The sequence below is a fragment of the Crocuta crocuta genome, unplaced genomic scaffold (genome assembly GCF_008692635.1).
Source record: "Crocuta crocuta isolate KB4526 unplaced genomic scaffold, BGI_CrCroc_1.0 scaffold15, whole genome shotgun sequence".
Classification (NCBI taxonomy): domain Eukaryota; kingdom Metazoa; phylum Chordata; class Mammalia; order Carnivora; family Hyaenidae; genus Crocuta; species Crocuta crocuta.
In genome coordinates this window covers 4,388,767-4,404,302 of record NW_027530508.1, presented here as the reverse complement: position 1 = coordinate 4,404,302, position 15,536 = coordinate 4,388,767, and the positions used below count along the sequence as shown (strand labels likewise).

General features: G+C 40.4%; 1 protein-coding gene across 1 annotated transcript; it reads left to right on the top strand.

Moving 5' to 3' along the window:
* Positions 1-9,744: 9,744 nt before the first annotated feature.
* DEFB116 (defensin beta 116) lies at positions 9,745-14,832 on the top strand. The gene is given in 2 exon segments (XM_077766905.1): positions 9,745-9,811; positions 14,594-14,832. Coding segments are annotated over 2 exon segments (306 nt in total).
* Positions 14,833-15,536: the final 704 nt, after the last annotated feature.

Genomic DNA, 15,536 nt, shown 5'->3' with positions numbered 1-15,536 from the left:
AATCTTTAAAAAGAATTCTATGTGTGCTCAGGATAGACTAAAGATAAAATAAATGGAATTTGAAAAGTACACTGGTATAAGGTTAATACTCTACTTTTCTCTCTGGTCAAAAAAAAACAAAACACAAAGTTTTCTTGGATTGTAAATCTGCTCTTGATAACACAATGTAAACAAAGGTTTTCTCCTTTTGCTGCCAAGAAAAACCAAAGCTTTAGGTTTCATCTTTATCAGGTCTTTGATTGTATAATTAAAACTTCTCAATGTTAAAAGAGCTAGGTTTTTCTACATTCTTATTGCAGGTACCTTATTAATTGATATAGGAGGTAATTATCCCCTTATTCTGGCCCTGGTATGATGGTTGCACCCTGTGAAAGAAATTATTATAGGAACCTCTCCCTTTGTGATTATGGGAACAAACCTCTGTCTACGGCAGGTCTTGTTCTCCTTGATATTTCCCTTATTCTACTACCTTTGTTTTTCCTTCCCAAATAACACTGTCCTTTCTAGATGGATTGCATAATTTTGTCATTAATTGTAACTTCCTTTTTTTANTCATGGATCAGTTCTAGTAGGCTTCTGGTGGAGTCTGTCGGGTTTTCCGTGTAAAGTATCATGTGATCTGTGAAAAGTGAAAAGTTGACTTCATCTTCACCAATTCTGATGCGTTTTATTTCCTTTTGTTGTCTGATTGCTGATGCTGGGACTTCCAGCACTATGTTAAACAACAGTAGTGAGAGTGGACATCCCTGTCGCATTCCTGATCTCAGGGGGAATGCTCTCAGTTTTTCCCCATTGAGGATGATATTAGCTGTGGGCTTTTCATAAATGGCTTTTATGATGATTAAGTAAGTTTCTTCTACCCCGACTTTCTCGAGGGTCTTTATTAAGAAAGGATGATGTATTTTGTCAAATGCTTTTTCTGCATCTATTGACAGGATCATATGGTTTTTGTCTTTTCTTTTTGGTTGATTTGTAAATATTGAACCAGCCCTGTAACCTTGGAATGAATCACACTTGATCATGGTGGATAATTCTTTTTATATGCTGTTGAACTCGATTTGCTAGTATCCTGTTAAGGATTTTTGCATCTGTATTCATCAAGGATATCGGCCTGTAGATCTCTTTTTTTGCTGGGTCTCTGTATGGTTTGGGAATCAAACTCATGCTGGCTTCATAGAATGAGTCTGGAAGTTTTCCTCCTATATCTATTTTCTGGAATATCTTGAGAAGAACGGGTATTAACTCTGATTTAAATGTCTGGTAGAATTCCCCAAGGAAGCCATCTGGTCCAGAGCTCTTATTTGTTGGGAGACTTTTGATAACTGATTCAATTTCTTCACTAGTTATGGGTCTGTTCAGATTTTCTATCTCTTCCTGTTTGAGCTTTGGTAGTGTGTGTGTTTAGGAATTTGTCCATTTCTTCTAGGTTGTCCAGTTTGTTGGCATATTATTTCTCATAGTATTCCCTGATAATTCCTTGTATTTCTGAGGGATTGGTTGTAATAAATCCATTTTCATTCGTGATTTTGTCTATTTGGATGCTCTGTCTTTTCTTTTTGAGAAGCCTGGCTAGAGGTTTATCAAATTTGTTTATTTTTTCAAAAACCAACTCTTGGTTTCATTGATCTCTTCAACTGTTTTATTTTTTTTTTTTTGATTCTATATTGTTTATTTCTGCCCTGATCTTTATTATTTCTCTTCTTCTGCTGGGTTTGGGGTGTTCATGCTGGTCTGCTTCTAGTTCCTTTAGGTGTGCTGTTAGATTTTGTATTTGCACTTTTTCTAGTTTCTTGAAATAGGCCTGAATTGCAATATCCTTTCCTCTTAGGACTGCTTCTGCTGCATCCCAAAGAGTTTGGATTGTTGTATTTTCATTTTCATTTGTTTCTATATATTTTTAAATTTCTTCTCTAATTGCCTGATTGGTCCATTTGTTCTTTAGTAGGGTGTTCTTTAACCTCCATGTTTTTGGAGGTTTTCTAGACTTTTTCCTGTGATTGATTTCAAGTTTCATAGCATTGTGATCTGAAAGTGTGCACAGTATGATCTCAATTCTTCTATATTTATTGAGGGCTGCTTTATGACCCAGTATGTGATCTATCTTGGAGAATGTACCATGTGCACTTGAGAAGAAAGTGAATTCCATAGCCTCAGGATGTAGTTTTAAATATATCTGTCAGATCCATCTGGTCCAATGTGTCATTCAGGTTCATTGTTTCTTTAGTGATTTTTCTGTCTACTTGATCTATCCATTGCTGTAAGTGGAGTAGTAAAGTCCCCTGCAATTAGCATATTCTTATCAATAAGATTGTTTATGTTTGTGATTAATTGTTCTATGTATTTGGATGCTCCCAAATTCAGTGCGTAGACATGTATAATTGTTAGCTCTTCCTGATGGATAGACCCTGTAATTATTTTATAATGCCCTTCTTCATGTCTTGTTGCTGCCTTAACTTTAATGTCCAGTTTGTCCGATACAAGTATGGCTGCCTCAGCTTTCTTTTGATTTCCCATAGCATGATAGATATTTCTCCATCCCCTCACTTTCAATCTGAAGGTGTCTTCCGGTCTAAAATGAGTCTCTTGTAGACAGCAAATAGATGGATTTTGTTTCTTTTATCCATTCTGATACCCTATGTCTTTTGATTGGAGCATTTAGTCCATTTAAATTCAGTGTTATTATTGAAAAATATGGGTTTAGAGTCATTGTGTTCTCTTGTAGGATTTATGCTTATGGTGGTGTCTCTGGTACCTTGTGTTCCTTGCAACATTTCCCTCATAGAGTCCCCCTTAGGATTTCTTGTAGGGCTGGTTTAGTAGTGATGAATTCCTTCAATTTTTGTTTGGGAAAATCTTTATCTCTATTCTGAATGACAAGCTTGCTGGATAAAGGATTCTTGGATGCATATTTTTTCTGTTTATACATTGAAGATTTTCTGCCATTCCTTTCTGGCCTGCTAAGTTTCAGTAGATAGGTTTGCTACTACCCTTATGTGTCTACCCTTGTAGGTTAGGGCCCTTTTATCCCTAGCTGCTTTCAGAATTCTCTTTATCCTTATATTTTGCCAGTTTCACTATGGTAAGTCGTGAAGAAGATTGATTCAAGTTATATCTGAGGAGAGTTCTCTGTGCCTCTTGGATTTCAATGTCTGTTTCATTCCCCAGATTGTGGAAGTTCTCAGCTATAATTTGTTCAAGTATCCCTTCAGCCCCTTTCTCTCTTTTTTCTTCTTCAGGAATTCCTATGATACGGATATTGTTTCATTTGATTGTATCACTCAGTTCTCAAATTCCCCTTTTATGCTCCTGGATCAATTTATCTCTCTTTTTCTTGGCTTCCTTTTTTCTATAATTGTGTCTTCTAATTCACCTTTTCTCCTCTCTGCCTCTTCAATCCGTGCAGTGGCCACCTCCATTTTATTATGCACCTCATTTATAGCATTTTTTAATTCATCACAACTATTTTTAAGCTCCATAATCTTTGTAGCAATAGCTTCTCTGAGGCTTTCCATGCCTTTTTCAAGCCCAGCGATTAATGTTATGACTGTTGTTCTAAATTATTGGTCGGTTATGTTGCTTATATCTGTTTTAACCAATTCTTTAGCTGTCACTTCTTCCTGGAATTCTTTAGAGAAGAGTTCTTCCATTTTGTCATTCTGTCTTTCATCAGTTTTAAAAGCTTGTTATGTGTTCTGTGCCTGTGAGTACTGCTATATTAAAGAAGGCTCATTGACTGTCCGGTGCCTGTCCATTCAGGAAGTGTTCTTTTAATGGTGTCCCCTGGTCTCTCTTGTTGTGCCTTTGGTTATTTTATTTCCCTACTTATAGTGATATTTGGGACTCTCCACCATGTGTACTTTGGCTTGTTTCTTGAGGTAGCCCGATGAGGCCATCTTCTTAGTGGACTCCATCTCTTTTCCTCCCAGACTCTTGCAGTTCAGAGTCCTTTGGCTTCAGTCCTTCTTTGAGGGACATAGGAGGAAAGTACAGAACTCCCTATTTCTCTGCCATCTTGCCTGGCACCGGAGATTTTAAATGATGAGAAAAAAGAGTAGTCTGAGCAAGAGTTAACTATCCAGCTAGTAGCAGACAGCATTAAGAAGATCTTTATGAACATACAACCAGAGCAACAATTCAGATTGCCCATCTTTAAAGATGCTAGGTACAGATCTGAGAACTCACTTGCTATCAAATTTGAACTGCTCAGCACAGAGACTGGCCGCTGAAAAAGAAAGGCATCATTTCATCACAATGAGGTACATCATGTCATCACCATGGCAACGTGTCATCACAGAACTTTCAGAGTGAATGCAGCTGCACACCATCCAACTTCTGTTATGTGGACACGTATGTCTCTACACAGACAGAGACTCCATTTGAGATTAAACTCTTCCAGGGGCGCCTGGATGGCTCAGTTGGTTGAGTGTCCGATTTGGCTCAGGTCATGATCTCAGTTTGTGAGTTCAAGCCCCGCGTCGGTCTCTGTGCTGATAGCTGGGAGCCTGGGGCCTGCTTTGGATTCTGTGTCTCACTCTTTCTCTGCCCCTCCCCCACTTGTGCTCTCTCTCTGTCTCTCAAAGATAAATGTTAAAAAGAAGAAGAAGAAGAAGAAGAAGAAGAAGAAGAAGAAGAAGAAGAAGAAGAAAACTGACATTTCAGAGATTAAACTCTTCTTTTTTAAAAGTTAAAGAAAATAAAAAATAAAAAATAAAAATAAAACCATCCTAATGGGTATGAAGTGATACCTTATTGTGGTTTTGATTTGTATCTCCCTACTGATTTGTGATTTTGAGCCTCTTTTCATGGTCATTTGTATATCTTCTTTGAGAAAATGTCCATTCAAGTTCTTTGCCCATTTTTAAATTGGGGATCTGTTGAGTTGTAGGAGTTTTATATAGAATCTGGATATTACTACTCTCTGCCTCATTAATACCCTTATCAGAGATATGATTTGCAAATATTTTCTCTCATTTCATGGGTTGCCTTTTTAATTTTTAATAATAATTTGATGCACAAATGTTTTGCATTTTGATCAAGTCCAACATACCTACTTTTTTCTATTTTTATCTGTGCTTTTGCTGTCATATCCAAAAATAATTATCACACATTCTAATGTCATGAAACTTTCTCCCTGTTTTCTTCTAAGAGTTTTGTAGTTTTAGTTCATATACTCAGGTATTTCATCAGTTTTGAAGTTTTGTATATGTAAAAAGTAGGGCTAACTTAATTTTTCTGTTTTGCATGTTGATATTTGGTTTTCCACACACCACTTATTGTAAAAACTATTCTTTCTCCTATTGAACGATCTTGACACCCTTGTCAAAAACTACCTGAGCATACACATGAGGATACATTTCTGGGCTTTCTATTCTGTTCAATTGGTCAAGAAGTCTGTGTTTGTTGGTAATGCACTGTTTTGTAGCACTGTAACTTTGTAGAAAATTCTAAAATCAGAAAGTATGAGGCCTCCAACTTTGGTTTCTTTTTGAGATTATTTTTGGTGGTTCAGGGTGTCTTAAGATTCTTTACAAAATTTAGAATGAATTTTTACATATTTTTTAAAAATTGTTGGGACTTTGATAAAGATTGCATTGTATCTGTACATCGCTTTGGCTAGTACATAGTACATAGATGTCTTTCTATCTTCTTTATTTATTTCTGTCTTCTTTAGTTCTTTAGACATGGTTTCTTTTTCTGTTTGGACTTATGTAAATAAAATAGCTTATTTAAAAAGACCCAATATATGGGCTTCCTCTAGAACACTTGCTATTGATTGTTTTTTTTCCGGTGTATGAGTCATACTTCCTTGTTTCTTTGCATGCACGGATGTGTCAGAGTTTTTTCCAAAGCCCATAAGGACATCTCATTCCCCAGCCTTTCCTTCAAAACTGTTTGATTAATCTATTTTTCCCCCTCAACTGTTATTTATCTTCTCAGGCAGCTCTGACTAAAACATATGGCTGTAATTTTTTTTTTTTTTTTTGACGAACGGCCCCTAATAGGGTCTTAAGCAGTCAGTTCTGAGTCAAGTGAAATAAAGTCAAGTCTTTCAAGCCAGTTTCCAGGAAGCCACCAAACAGATCAAATAATGACAGTTCTTATTGATTGAGGTCTGTTCTGTTCTTTCCAGAACTAAGAATGCAGGCTCCTACTTTCAAGGCTCTGAGTTTGGGAGTGGGAGATGGTACTGGGGAAAAGCAAAATGCTAGAAAGCTCACTGTCTCACTGTGTCACTGTGTCAGCCTTTCTTCTTGAATAAGTGCTGTCAGGCAGTTAACAAGCCTTTGGTTAATTTTCAGAGTTCTAACAAAGTTGATTCTGACCATTTTGCCTGTGTTCTCATTGCTTTAAGGAGAGGTGAAATTTCAGCATTCTTGACTCCACCATTTTTACTAATGTTGGTCTAGACCTTTTACCTTTATGGTAATTATTGATATACTAGAGCTTAAGTGTTCCAATTTTTGTTATTTGTTTTCTGTTTGTTTCCACTCTTTCTCTTTTCTAAACTATCCATGTGTTATTTCAATGATGTTTAGGATTGATCTAGTTTTGTTTCATTTATAGTGGTTTTTTGTGTTAGTATATTGCTATATACAGTTTTCTTAGCGATTGAAATATACATGTGGAGGTATCTGGGTGGCTCAGTCAGTTAGGCGTCTGACTTCAACTGGGGTCGTGATCTCATGGTTCATGGGTTCAAGCCCCGCATCGGGCTCTGTGCTGACAGCTCAGAGCCTGGAGCTTGGAGCCTGGAGCTTGCTTCAGAGTCTATGTCTGCCTCTCTCTCTGCCCCTCTCCTGCTCGTGCTCTGTCTCTCTCTCAAAAATAAATAAACATCGAAAGATTAAAAAAAAGAAATATACATATGTAACTTATCACAATCTGCTGGCATAAACATCTTACCATTTCAAGTGAAGTGCAGTAATCTTCCATTTAGGTTTCTTTAGTCTTCTCATTTTAAAAATATAATCGTCTTAATTATTTTCTCTACATACATTGAGCACTCTGTCCTATGGCATCATAATTTTTGTTACAACCATCAAATATGATAAGAATTAGAATGGTCTATCAGATTCACTTCTATTTTTATCCATTTTAGTGTTCCTTCTTTCTTTTCTAAACTTTCAAGCCTTCTTTTCTTATCATTTCCCTTTTGTTTAGCTACCCTTTCAGGGTTGGCTTACTGTCTACAAGTTCTCTTAGTTGCCCTGTGTCTGAGAATGTCTCTATTTCCTCTTCACTCCTGACGAATATTTTTGCCTGATATAGAATACACGGTTGACAGAGCTTTTCTTTCAGTACATGAGAAATGCTATATCACCAACTTCTGGCCTCCATAGTTTCAGATAAGACATCATTTATCATTCAAATATGTGGTCTACTAAAGGAAGCGAATCATTCATCTTTAGCTGTCTTTTAAAAATTTTTTTTAGTATTCAGTTTTCAGAATTTTTTTATAATGTGACTAGGCATCAATTTCTTTAGGCTTATCACATAGAGAATTTTTTTGGCTTCTTAAATCTGTAGGTCTATGCTTTTTGCTAAATTTGGGAATATTTCAGCCATTATTTCTTCACATACATTTATCAGTCTCATTCTCTCTCTCCTCTCATCTGGAACTTGGATGATTTGGATATTAGCTCTTTTGTTATTGTCCCATAGGTGTTTGGGACTTTGTTCATTTTTTTTCTTTCTTTTTTTTAAAAAATTTTTTAAATGTTTTATTTATTTCTAGGAGAGAAAGAGAGACAACGTGAGCAGGGGAGGGTCAGAGAGAGAGGGAGTCACAGACTGAAACAGGCTCCAGGCTCCGAGCTGGCAGTCAGCACAGAGCCCGACGCGGGGCTTGAACCCACGAACCGCGAGATCATGACCTAAGCGAAAGTCGGACGCTTAACTGACTAAGCCACCCGGGCGCCCCTGTTCATTTTTTTTTTCCAATCAATTTCCCTCTCTTGCTCAGATTGGGTAAATTCTATTGGCCTTTCTCTAAGTTCATCAATTATGTCATTTTTCATCTCCACTGTACCATTGAGTGCCTCCAGTAAATTCTTAAAACTTCAGTAATTATGTTTTTCTTTTCTAATATCCAGGGCTTTTCTTTTTTAAATGTTTTCAAATTTATTTTTGAGAGAGAGAGAGAGAGAAAGAGAGAGAGAACGAGCAGGGAAAGGGCAGAGAGAGAGGGAGACACAGAATCCAAAGCAGGGTCCAGGCCCCGAGCTGTCAGCACAGAGCCCAACAGGGAGCTCGAACTTACGAACCACAAGATCATGACCTGAGCCGAAGTCAGACACTTAATGGCGTGAGCCACCTAGGCCCCCATCCAGATTTTTTCTTATACCACCTTCTTCTTCTTCTTCTTCTTCTTCTTCTTCTTCTTCTTCTTCTTCTTCTTCTTCTACTTCTTCTTCCTCTTCTTCTTCTCCTTCTCCTTCTCCTTCTCATCCTTCTCCTTCTCTTTCTTCTTTTCTTCTTCTTTTGGCCAAACGTTCCATCTTCTACATGATTTATTGGAGTCAGTGTGGCTTCCTCTAAAAAACTCTTTCATTCTCGTTTCTCAGGAGATGAACACTGAATTTCTCAGACTAAATCTACTGTCTTCTTTTAAATGTTTTACTTATTTCTGAGAGAGAGAGAGAGAAAGAGACAGTGTGAGCAGGGGAGGGTCAGAGAGAGAGGGAGACACAGAATCTGAAGAAGTCTCCAGTCTCTGAGCTAGTTGTCAGCATAGAGCCCAACGTGGGGCTCAAACCCATGAACCCCTGAGATCATGACCTGAGCTGAAGTCGGACGCTTAATTGACCGAGCCACCCAGGTGCCCCTAAATTTACTGTCTTGAATAGTGAATTGCTCTCTGATTTTTAGCCATTGATTATGTTTTTGCCTTATCTCTCATTTCTGTCCTTCCACTCACTGGAAAAATGAAAAATCCCAATGCCACATACTTTCAGACAGATATCATTTCTAATCTAGACTCTATGTCTCATTAGATATGTGGCTTAGGCATGTTACATCACCCCTTCAAACTTTCTTGTCCTCGTCTGCAATGTAGAAAATATTACCTAACTTCACAGTGTTTTCTTAAGTGCTCATATCTAGACCATTGAGTACAGAAAATGACACATGGTAGATTCATGGTAAATATGAATTGCCATTATTTTTGCCTCATGTCTTTTCCTCTCTTCTCCCAGTTATACTTTCCCCTTCAGTTTTTCTACCTCATCTTCTCTTTCATCATTGCCTTCCCCCTCTCTCTCTCCCCCTTCTCCTTCTCTTTTGTTAATCCATGATGCCGAGTCCAAGACTGGACATACGAGTAATTACCTCTGATAGAGGGAGACAGTCTACTGTCAAGAGGATAAAGACAAATGTTTAAGGAAAGATTCCTTATTTGCTATAATTATGTATTAGTTTTCTCTTGCTTCATTCATTCATTCATTCATTCATTCAAATTTGTCTCACACAAAATGCCAACTGTCTCTAGTTTGGCTTCCTTTCTGGGAAGGAAGCCCACCTTGACATGGGTGCCATTGGCAAATCTTCCACACTTTCACAGAGTGCCCCGATGAGATATGTGATGCATGTGATCCTTCTGCCTGGCTGACCTCAGTATGTCTCATCCCTCTTAGTTCACTGCACACAACCCTGGCCCATTTCCAAAACTAATAAAGGCAGGGTGTTGCTCTGCTGCAGTGATCTCTGTTAGGTCCTCTGCAGCTGAGCCCTCCATTCTCTCAGGACATGTCAGTCATGAAGCCCTATTTAATGGCCATTTCCATCCTTCTGATCCTGGTTCTTAAGACTCCAGGTAACTCAGGCCTCTCTCTAAGGTCCTGAGGTCTTGCATGTGGTATTGTTACCTTAATGACCTCTGAGATGACTCCCACTCACATATCATAGGCACTACGTAAACCCTTTCTGGTCTCAGATAGGTTGTGAACATCACTCCCAAGGTCCATGTCATGTTAAGATCTCCCCTGGTTCTGCTCTGCCAAGAAAAATTTAGGAGGCTGTTGCTTCTGCTCTTCCTGAGATAGTGGAGCATCAAAGCATGAAACATTTTATTTTTCACTTTTTTTAAATACTTTTTTATTTATTTCTAGGAGAGAGATACAGCGTGAGCAGGGGAGGGTCAGAGAGTGAGGGAGACACAGACTCCGAAATAGGCCCCAGGCTCTGAGCTGGCAGCCAGCACAGAGCCTGACGCGGGGCTCGAACCCACGAACCGCGAGATCATGACCTAAGTGAAAGTCGGATGCTTAACCGACTAAGCAACCCAGGCGCCCCAAAGCATGAAACATTTTAGGTGGTGCTGTCATTGGGAGGATAGACTGACTCATGCATTTGGTGTGAGAGACTGGATCCAAGTTGGGGAGCTGTCAGAGGAATCAATGGTAGTTTGGGAGAATGAGTTGTGATGGGGATGGTATATGACCTCACAAATAGAGCAGTTTTGGAAAAATGAGTGGGCATGAGGAGGGGGTGAGCAATTCTGTTTATAGGATTGGTCTGGATTAATGTTCTGGTGTGGTCTGGAGAGGGAAGGGTATTTTTGTTGAATGGAGCTGAGGGTGAAGTTGGGTATGGCTGAAAGTTAGGGTGAAGCTGGTGGTGGGGTTGTGTTTTGGACTAATGCTGTGAATTGAGGTTGGGTGGCTTGGCTAGCATCATGTTTGCGTTAAATTTTTTAACTGAGGCTTAGGTGTTAGAGAAGAGATAGAGCTGCAAGTTGGCATTAGCTGTTTGGTTCAAATAGGTGTGTTGTTCAAGCCAGGCATATGTGGGGTTTGTCTGGACAGGGGTTGGCTTAGTCTGATTTGGGGATGATTAAGCTTGGGTAAGACAGTCATGTTCATCACAGCAGAGCCCTGGCTGTTGAAATGGGGGGAATGAATGCTGTGTGAAAAATATCTGGTCATTATTTTCAAATTCTTAAAAAAGTTTCTTGAGTGTGATTGTTTAGGGAGCACTGTAAAAGCAGTAATTATAACCATTGGCATTGAGGAAAAATGAAATCAGGAGGCTGGAATGTCCTTAAGTGTCTCTCAAACCTTGACATGTATAGAGAAACACCGGAATAGTCTCATCCCAGCCCCATAGCGAACCAAGGTTGTCTCTTTTCTTGGGACTGAATTCAGAATTACTGTTTCCTCCTCCCTCTCCTATTTCTCCTTCCCCTTCCCACCCTCTCCCTACTTCACTTTCTCTTACCCCTTGTTTCTCACCCTGTTTCATCCTCTTTACTTGAGAGACACTTGTTCTCATGTTCTGTAAAGTTCAGTTCCCACGTTGGAATGGTGGTAAAAACCAAAGGTAAGTTTGCAAATAACAACAAAGGAACACAAGTATTCTATGCTTCACAAGTTGTACATAGTGTTGCTTCTTTAATAACAATTTAATATTTTCACCTGGCAGAATTTACAGGCAGGAACTGTTCTGGACAAACTTTTCTGGGATAACCATTTTTCCTATCATCGCCCCTAACATAAACTTAGGAAACTAAACTGACTGAAAGCCGAGACTCTTTCTTTTAAATTTATGTATTCCTAGTATTGAGTGACTGCTTTGCACAGAGTAGGTTTACTGAATGAATGAATATATATAAATGACTTATGCCTTATATATTATATAGACTATATAATATATGGGTATATTGGGTAGGAATATATATGGGTAGGAAGAATCTTACAAGTTGGGTGGGGAAGGATCATGTTTGGGGTGCCTACAGGGCAAAGAAATCATGTATAACATTGCTTTTGGCTTTGTGTGGAGCTGTTAGGGTCTAGAGCATATGTTTTGGTTTTTGATTTGTGATATTTTAATTGGCCCTTAATGCTTTAAGTCCAAAGCGGGAGAATGAGCTGAGCCATGTCTATGGGTGAATGTGAGACGGTCAGGCAGGGTTGCGGCTCTCACTTCAGGCAGGAGGCCATATTTTCTGGGAAACTCATGCACAACATCCCTATTCTGGCCTCACTTTGGACCTATCAAGTCAGAATCTCTAGTGACTCGATGTGAGTATACTTAACAACTCCCCAGGTTGTTAGAAAGTATGACCCATCTTATTAACCTCCTCCCTCACAAACACAGTTTAGATTTTCTGATCTGGTGCAAACCCTCTCATTCCCATTTCTCACATGGGATGACAGGGTACAGAGTACAGAGGGTGACAGGCAAAGCTGATAATTTAAAATCAGATCTTTAACTTCAATTTGGAGATGGAGGGATGATCAAAGGTGGCATTAACTGGATATGGATATTACAATTTGAAATGGTATGGAGCTATATAGGGTTAGAATAGCTGCAGGACTGAAAAACTAGAAATATCTACAGCAAAACCTTTGTTTGTTGGTTTGTTTGTTGGTTTGTTTGGCCATTATAAGCAGAAGCCTCCTGGGGCTGCCTTGACCTGTTTTCCCTGTGGAGAGTGTGGGAAAGACAGCTTGGATCATCTTCATTCCTGGTATTTGTGTTCCTATCCATCCTCTGGTGATTACAAAGAGGAGACCTTGGGCGCCCTGGCTTCCATCCACTGTATATGGGAGAAAATAAAAGTCCATCAGTTCAAATGTTATCCAGGAGAGTATGAGTATCACACTAGCGAGGCCCTGCAGACCCCCTCCTTTTGTAAGTAGGATGATGCCAAGAGAGGGAGAGTCCCGTGATGAGTGCGAGGATTACAGTAGGAAATGCAGCGCTACCATGACGTTGCAGCATGGAGGAAGCAGTGTCATTTTTTACCTCCTTGTTCTGGTTAGCCAGCAGGCTGGCTGATGCAGCAGCAACTGAGTGCCTTCCATGGGCTGGAATGCCAATTTCAGGGGGGCAGTTCATATATATATCAGTGCCCGGATGCTATGGGATGTCTGCTATTAAGACAGCACACTTTCGGGGCGCCTGGGTGGCTCAGTCGGTTAAGTGTCTGACGTCAGCTCAGGTCATGATCTCACAGCTCGTGGGTTCGAGCCGCACATTGGGCTCTGTGCTGACAGCTAGCTCAGAGACTGGAGCCTGTTTCAGATTTTGTATCTCCCTCTCTCTCTTACCCTCCCCTGCTCACGTTGCCTCTCTCTGTCTCTCTCTCTCTCTCAGAAATAAATAAAACATAAAAAAAAGAGTACTTTCTACTTTCTTTCCCCTCACATTCTCTGACTTCATCTAAACTTGGGACATCTTGCTTTCTGTTGACACAAAATTAACAGGATGTTCTTTTTGCCATGCAGAGAACAAAATCGAATTTGTCCAGTTTTTATTGTGTGGGTGGGCATTGGAGACCTCTGCATGCTTAGCACTGAGTATGTGGCCTAGCACAGTGTGAGTGCTGATAAATGGGTATGAAATGAGGGGATGGGTGGGTGGTTGAAAAGGTTCTTGAATGTGAAGCTATGGAGTTTGGACTATCTATTGATAGTTGAAGAAGTCTTCATACCTGAAGACATCATGCAGGAAGATGCCACCGAGTCCTAGAAGTCCTCTCATATAGAGAGGCAATGTCACATGGAGAGGAAGGAGCATGGGCTTAGTGTCAAATAGAGAAGAAATTGAATCCTAGGCCAGGTCAAGTGTGAGGCTGTGGAAATACGGACAGAACAAGATTTCTCTGAGTCTCAATGTCTTCATCTAAAGAATAGCGGTAACAATAGGCTTTTATGAAGGTTCAGTGAGGTATCATTTGTAAAATGGCTGATACATAGGTCATGCTGGAAATTATGATATGACTGGTCGTACTGTTTTCTTTATAAAGGCTCCTTTGCATTTGAAAATTCCAAAAAGTAACCAATACGATTGATGACTAATATTTACAGAAAGCTGACTAAGTGTCAGGAACTTTGTCACCGGGGTACTTTCAGCTGAGGAGCCTATGTCCACATGCACATATCTGGCTGACTGATACATAGCTATCAGTGTTCACTGAGGGGTTTTCACCATTTGTGGAACGTGGGCAGTAGAAGTTTGTACACTGAGCACATGTGTATAATGCTTGATACGTGTGTGAATGCGGCCGTGTGTGTCTGTGCCTGTGCGTGTGCTCCAGTGTGCTACCCAGGTACACGCAGTATCTGTTTCTGTGGGGCCAAGGTACAAAGGGAAACACGTGTGGTAACGTTTGCTCAAATGCTTCAAAGTACAAAGGCTTGCAGGGGCTGGAATATGCATGTCCCGCCTCAGAGTAGAGCCTGACAGAGCTCCGTGTGAGGAGAGTACCTCTGTGTGGACACTTGAGAATGCATCCAGTGTGTGCTCACAGGGCCAGCCCTTGATGCCCTGGACCCTCAGGAAAGGACTTTCATATCAGCAGCCCTGCCTACTATTTAATTACCCCTTACTATGTGCAAGTTACTTTTCTGAGCATACAAGAGATGCTGATCTAACATCACAAACGTTATCACACCCATTGTGAAAATAACGCAATGGTGGGCCAGCCAACTGAAGCATCTGGCTTTAGGATGAGGAGCTATCATGACGGAGCCCACATGTGAACTGAAGTGCTTCTGACTCCAGCTCCTGTTCATATTCTCATGGAAATCATGCTTCCCCACTCCTGTTGTCACTGCTGCAAGGAAACTAAACATGGCTATGTTTTTCCCAGGTGACCTGTTCAGACCCTACTCTGGCAAGAGCCAAGAGCCTTGGATTCCATGCAGGCTGTACCATGGCACGTGCAGAAACACCTGCAGTAAAAACAAGGTTTAATACTTAACCTGCCCGAGTGATCAAAGGTGCTGCCTGAAACTTTCTGTGACAATATCCCATTCTAACAATGCGAAGGATTATGAATCTGACTCCAACCTGTCAGTTATAAACATTTCAAGCTACTCTAAAATTTGAATATCACCAACCATACCACCTCTCCCCCCCAGCATAATGCTTCCCTCATTCTAGAACACTCTTTCCATAAAAACACATTCCTTCTCATGTGTGTGTCTTTCGTCTGTGAGCAGTCATCACTGGACAGGGAAAGGTTGGGCAGGAGCTGGGGACCAGTTGTACTTTCCAGAGTACTGGAAAAGACACTGGCCAAGCAAGCAAATAGGATCCTAGAGTAGCCTGTGTGTTGAGGGAGCCAAGGAAGGGAGGAGATCACATTTATGGTCTGCTTTCGTACCGCCAAGAGGGCTGTGATTCATTCTTAGTCAGCAGAGGGAAGGTGCCAGCTGTATTGAGTCTGGATTATCCAGGGAATAGGCAGGGGAGATCACTGAGTCCCCTCAGTAAACACTGTAGGATCAGGGCAAGGACAAGATGGTTGCCTTGGATATCCAGAGAACCATCCTGGTCTGTTTGGTATGAGGTGGTGTCTTCAGGAAGAACCAGAACCAGACAGATGGATGACTAGGACTGAGTGTAGGAATCTGTTGGACAAATTCGGGCAACATTTTCTAAGACGTAGAGCTGTTGGAGAGTAGACCTTTCCAACAGGAAAGGCTTGTTCCTGAGCATTCTCCCAGTTTTGAGCCTGGAGGACCATTTTGGGTGTGAGACAGAGGTGGTCGTGGTCATGGTGTTAGAGAGGGATTTGGAACAGAAGCTGT